This window comes from Leucopleurus acutus (assembly GCF_964270905.1).
Source record: "Leucopleurus acutus genome assembly, chromosome: 8".
NCBI classification, from domain to species: Eukaryota; Metazoa; Chordata; class Mammalia; order Artiodactyla; family Delphinidae; genus Leucopleurus; species Leucopleurus acutus.
This window is the reverse complement of record NC_139151.1, coordinates 57,614,779-57,621,036: the sequence shown is the minus strand read 5'-3', so window position 1 is coordinate 57,621,036 and position 6,258 is coordinate 57,614,779. Positions and strand designations below refer to the sequence as shown.

At 42.5% G+C, this 6,258-nt stretch overlaps 1 protein-coding gene across 1 annotated transcript in view; it reads left to right on the top strand.

The window, feature by feature from the left end:
• Positions 1–222: 222 nt before the first annotated feature.
• Positions 223–6,258, top strand: part of POLD3 (DNA polymerase delta 3, accessory subunit) — a 39,986-nt gene continuing 33,950 nt past the window's right edge. The window contains exons 1-2 of the mRNA XM_082845404.1: positions 223–382; positions 1,753–1,808. Coding sequence (XP_082701530.1) covers positions 323–382; positions 1,753–1,808 — 116 coding nt within the window. The 5' untranslated portion in view covers positions 223–322. The remainder of the gene's footprint in view (positions 383–1,752; positions 1,809–6,258) is intronic.

Genomic DNA, 6,258 nt, shown 5'->3' with positions numbered 1-6,258 from the left:
AGAGGTGAGGTATTTTGCCCTGGGTCAGTCACTAAGAGGCAGAGCTGGGATTTGAAACTAGGGCTCTACACTCAGCCCCTGCAGAGCACGCCTGCGCTGCTAGGACTTCACTTCCGTCCGGTCCTATTAGCTCCGCTTCGTTCAGCCTGCGCCGTCTCCGAGACTAGTTTGACCCTCGGGCGGCCGCCGTAGCGCGTCGCCTCCGTTGCTGTGAGAAACGACCCGGGACCTGCGAGGGAGGAAAGGCGTTTCCCGCCGGCGGGAGCTGCAGTTGAAGTGGCCAGGGGAGCTCGGAGGCGGCGGGGCGCGGCGCAGCGGCACCATGGCGGACCAGTTTTATCTGGAAAATATAGACGAGTTCGTCACGGACCAGAACAAGATAGTGAGGAGCTAGGATTTGGGGAATGCGGGCGTGCGACTGGGGTCCTGTGCCCAGCGAGGGCAGCGGGGGCCTTGACGCCTCTGCGTGTGCCGCGTGGGAACTGGCCCAGGGGAGACGGTCCCCACGCCTGGTGCCCCAGGGCGAGCGATAACTCGCCGGCGAGGACCTGTGTCCCGCGCGCAAATCCGCGTCCTTCGGGTGGGCGTGCTGGGTTCTGTGCACAGGCCCGGGGCCCCGGAGGTCTGGGGCGGGGGCGGGGGGGGGGGAACATTGGTTGATAATGTTTCTAAGGCGTCTCTACACCTGTCTGACGACGTGGTTGGCGTTTGAAGTCTCAAGTTTACAGTTGAGGAAACTGTTTTGACCGGGTTAAGTGACATGTTGTTTAACCTTCCGGCCGTCAGTTGGTTTCCTCCTCCTGGAAGTTTGGTATTGATACAGGCTTGGCCTGCCTCATAGGGTTGGAGTAAAGATCAAGTGAAACGATGGATATGAGAGTGCTTCGCAAATCGTGATGACTGAGTGCCTACTGTGAGCTTTGGATACACATTATTGTGTTTAGTTTCTACAGTGACCCACCTAGAGGTCGGTGGAAGTATCCCTAGAAAAGGCAGTTGAAGCAGAGGGACCAAATAATTTATTTGTGGTTAGTAAGGGATAATCAGTTTTCCAGCCTAGGTCTGTCTCTTCTGCTAGTGCTTTCCTCTACATCACACTGCCTTTGCCTAACCTATATAAGTCTTCTAATTATTGGAAACTCAGCGTTTAGAATTGGAAGACTTTGAGAGGTGGGTGACAGGTTATAAGGAAGTGGCAAATGACAGGAGAGTTCAACGAAGGATGGAAGGCAGATCAAAGCTTGATGCCAATAGTTTCCAGTCTAACCTCTTGATACAGTATTCAACAACTTCACTCATTCCCTGACCCCTTTACCACCTGTGCCCTTTAATGTTTGTATGGCTGCAACTTTCCTCAGAAGTTTCTGAGTTCTACACTCCAAAGTAACCTAGCTTCTGGGTGAGTTTGAGGATAGTTTTTGGTGGTGGCCCCAAAAAAGGACAGAATGTGAAAAAAAAGGGCCTTAGTAAAACAAGGAGTGTGAGAAAAATGAGATTTTTTTCTATGTATATTCAGCCTTTCTTTTTAGATTCTTGCATTAATCTGTGATACAAACTTCTTAGTATTTGTAAGATAAATATCTGAGTCCTACTTGCCTAGGTGGATGGTTCTTGGCAAAACTGGGGTGGCATCTAATGTGATTTATAAGGCTTAATCGTCTAAGAGTAAGAATCTTTAGGAGCCCTTGGGACTGACCTGCACTCTGGAGTCATCTAATAAAACATTAAAAAAAAAACTCCCTCTTCTTGCAGGTGACATACAAATGGCTGAGCTATACACTAGGAGTTCATGTTAATCAGGCCAAACAGTAAGTACGATTTATTACTAATTTTAATCTGATTGGAATTTTTGGTTTTATTTGTTTGTTTTCTTTTGCTCTGTTAGCTTTACAGATAGTCTCTAGGTTAGAACCCACACCCCACCCACCCTGAGGGGGAATGGGAATGAATACCTTTTTTTTACTACCTTTAATGCTTTTGTCTATTATTTAGGAGATAGGTGGACTTGTATACAAATGTGTGGTGATATGTTTACTGGATTTATTTGTAGCCTTGCCCTCTGGTTAACATCACTTTGTTATTTCTGATATATTAAATGGGCTAGCCAATTCTGTTTACATCTCAGATTTATATGTCTGTTATCTTATCTTCATTACATTTTCACATGTGCTCCTTAGGCCCATCTCTGGGTATCATTGAAATAACTTCCATAATGAGGTCAACAGGTGTTTGACACAGGCTGTGTAACAGTATAAGACAGGGTAGAACTATTTAAGTGAAACTAAAAAGGGAGTGTTCAGGATGACACAGAGCATTGCCCTTCTTGAATTTTGCCCTGTCACCTTTCCTTGCTGAAACTTGTAGTCCAACTTGGGCCCAAAATGGAAGGGGCAGGCTTTTTGAATTAACTTCTTCACCTGAAAATGTGCAGGTGTTGTCTATGTCCAATGGGTAGGAATTGGTGAACAGGCTGAGAGCACATATATTGAGTTAAATACTCATTTTGTTTGCTTTATTCCTAAAGGTGGTTTGGTTTTTCCCTATTCCTTGAGTCATAGGAACATTCTGTGAGTCTTTAAAAAAACCCCTGATCTCTAGAATGGATTGATTTGGCTTGATTTGGGTTGCTGTTTGGCAGATCTAGGAGTTTAATTTTGACTGTGATGTTTATGCCTTCAAGACCTGAAACTCTTGGCCCAGGGATGGGTTTGGACTGATTTTGACTATATGAGATTGCCATTGCTGAGACCAGTCCTGGCCCAAACCTAACAGGTTTAGGTAACTTTAGGATTAGACACCCATAAGAGTAATTATTTGTTATGGTTATAGATGTTTAAATATGAAATGAGGTAACTGTTACTATATAAGCCTATTGAGGTTAAAGGTGCATATTGAGGACCGGAGATGAAATAAACTTGCCTGCAATTTTACTGTAGCTATAATTTTTATGGAATTATTTCCTATAATTTTTATGGAATTAATACGCATCTAGCCCCTGCCTGTCTACCAGTTTCATCCCATACCACTCTCTACGTCACTTATACTCTAGCCATATTTGCCTTTCTGTTCCTCAGATGTCTCAAGCCCATTCTCACTCAAGGAAATTTGTACCGTTCCCTCTGCCTGGAATGCTCTTCTCACAGCTGTCCTCATTGTTCAGGTTTCAGCTCAAATTTCACACATTACTTATATAGCAACTCTTCCCTAATGCTCTATTTCAGGTGTCCCTACTCCTCTCTCTCTGTCATGCACCCTGTTACTTTCTTTCATAATTATTTTTTTTAAAAACAGCTTTATTTACATATGTTTCATATACCATACAATTCACCCATTTAAAATGTACAATTCAGTGATTTTTAATATATTTACAGAGTTGTTCAGTTAGCACTATAATTAATTTCAGAACATTTTAATCACCCCCCAAAAGAAACCCTGTATCTGTTAGTAGTCCCTCATCATTCTTCTCCCCCCACCCCCCAAGCACTAGGCAACCACTAATACACTCTCCATCTATAGATTTGCCTATCCTGAACATTTCATATAAATGGAATCATAAGTAATTATTAATACTTAAGATTACTTATTAATAATAAGTAATCTTGTGTGTCTGGTTTCCTGCACTTAGCATAATATTTTCAAGGTTTGTCCATGTTGTAGCATGTATCAGTACTTCATTCCTTTTTATGGTTGAATAATATTCCATTATGTAGTATATTAGTTCTCTAGGGCTGCCATAACAGAATACTACAAACTGCGTGGCTTAAAACAACAGAAATTTATTGTCTCAGTTCTGGAGGCTAGAAGTCCAAAATTAAGATGTTGGCAGGGCCATGCTCCTTCTCAAACCTGTAGAGAAAAATTCTTCTTTGATTCTTCCTAGCTTCTGGTGGTTTGCTAGCAATGTTTGGTATTCTTTGGCTTGTAGCTGCATAACCCCAGTATCTGCCTTCATAGCACATGGCATTCTCCTTGTGTGTCTGTATCTTCACATAGCCATCTTATAAGGATACCAGTTAGGCTAAACTGGGAGACAGATGAGACACCAGGCTTGGTGGCTCCTGTTTGGAAGGCCTAACCCTTAGAGGCTCATCCTGGCTCCCTCCAGCCAATGCCAGCAGAGCAGAGTTCGAGGCACAGGAGCCTTAGGGTTACAAACACTGGTTTTGGAGGCCATGCATCCAGAATCAGAATCCACTCATTTAGCTGAGTTACCCACTTGAGTCACCACTCTTAGGTTCTGAGCTTCTGTCTCTGTTTGAAAAATGGGAATAATAAAAACATGTAGCTTCTAAGGTCAGGGTGCAGAATGAATTTTATGGAAAGTACTTAATATGTGCTCAATAAAAAGCAGTTGCTACCATTAAAAAAAAACAAAACAAGAATACCAGTCATAGTAGATGAGGAGCCCACCCTACTCCAGTATGACTTCATGTTAACTTATTACATCTGCAAAGACCCTATTTCCAAATAAGGTCATACTCTGAGGTACTGATGGTTAGGACTTCAACATATCTTTTTTGGGGGGACACAATTCAACCTATAACATATGGATATATAGCATTTCGTTTATCCATTCATCAGTTGATGGACATTTAGGTTTTTTCCACATTTGGCGTGTTATGAATAATGCTACTATGAACATTTGTGTACAAGTTTTTGTGTGGACATGTATTTTCAGTTCTCTTAGTATACACCTACGATTGGAATTTCTGGGTCATATGTAACATTTCGAGGAGCTGAGGAACTATTTTTCAAAGTGGCTACGCTATTTTACAATCCCACCACCAAGGTATGAGGGTTCTGATTTCTCAGCATTCTTGTCAACTCTTTCTGTTATCTGTCTTTTTAAATTTTAGCCATCCTGGTGGGTGTGAAGCAGTATCATTATGGTTTTGATTTGCATTTTTGTAATGGCTAATGACATTGATCATCTTTTCATGTGCTTATTAGTCATTTGTGTATCTTCTTTGGAGAAATAGCTATTCAGATCCTTTGCCCATTTTTTCCATTGTGTTTGTCTTTTTATTATTGAGTTGTAAGAGTTCTTTATATATTCTAGAGACAAGTCCCTGATCAGATAATGATTTCTTTGCACTTCCTTGATGGTGCCCTTTGAAGCGTAAGAGTTCTTATTATTGATGATGGAGTTCAGTTTTTTTTTTTCTTTTGTTGCCTGTGCTTTTTATATAGTATCTAAGAAGGCTTTGCCTAACCCAAGTAAACCATGAAGATGTACTTCTGTGTTTTCTTCTGAGAGTTCTGTAGTTTTAGCTCTTAAATCAATAATTATCACTTTATTTAACATTTCTATGTATCTTGTGCTAATTATACTAAAAATGCTTCAGTCCTCACAATAAGAATTCACTGTGTTGGTCCAAGCTTATTTATAACTGAAGCCCTAAAATGTGTATAGGCTTACCTCATTTTGCTGTGCTTCACTTTACTGCACTTCGCAGATACTGCGTTTTTTTGTTTGTTTTTGTTTTTACAAATTGAAGGTTTGTGGCAACCCTGTGTTGACAAAGTCTGTGGGTGCCAATTTTTCAATAACATTTGCTTATTTGTTGTCTCTGTGTCACATTTTGGTAATGCTCATCATGTTTCAAACCCTCCACCAACAAAAGGATTATGACTTGCTGAAGGCTCAGATGATAGTTAAAACTTTTTTTTTTTTTTTTGCGGTACGCAGACCTCTCACTGTTGTGGCCTCTCCCGTTGCGGCGCACAGGCTCCGGACACGCAGGCTCAGCGGCCATGGCTCACGGGCCCAGCCGCTCCACGGCATGTGGGATCCTCCCAGACCCGGGGCACGAACCCGTGTCCTCTGCATCGGCAGGTGGACTCTCAACCACTGCGCCACCAGGGAAGCCCGATAGTTAGCATTTTTTAGCAATAAATTATTTTCTATTTTTAAATTTATTTATTTAATTTATTTATTTTTGGCTGCATTGGGTCTTCATTGCTGCACGCGGGCTTTCTCTAGCTGTTGCGAGCGGGGACTGCTCTTCGTTGCGGTGCACGGGGTTCTCATTGTGGTGGCTTCTCTTGTTGCTGAGCATGGGCTCTAGGCGTGTAGGCTTCAGTAGTTGTGGCTTGCTGGCTTTAGATCGCAGACTCAGTAGTTGTGGCGCACGAGCTTAGTTGCTCCATGGCATGTGCGATCTTCCCGGACCAGGCTTGAACCCATGTCCCCTGCATTGGCAGGCGGATTCTTAACCACTGCACCACCGGGGAAGTCCCTATCAACCTTTTTTTAAC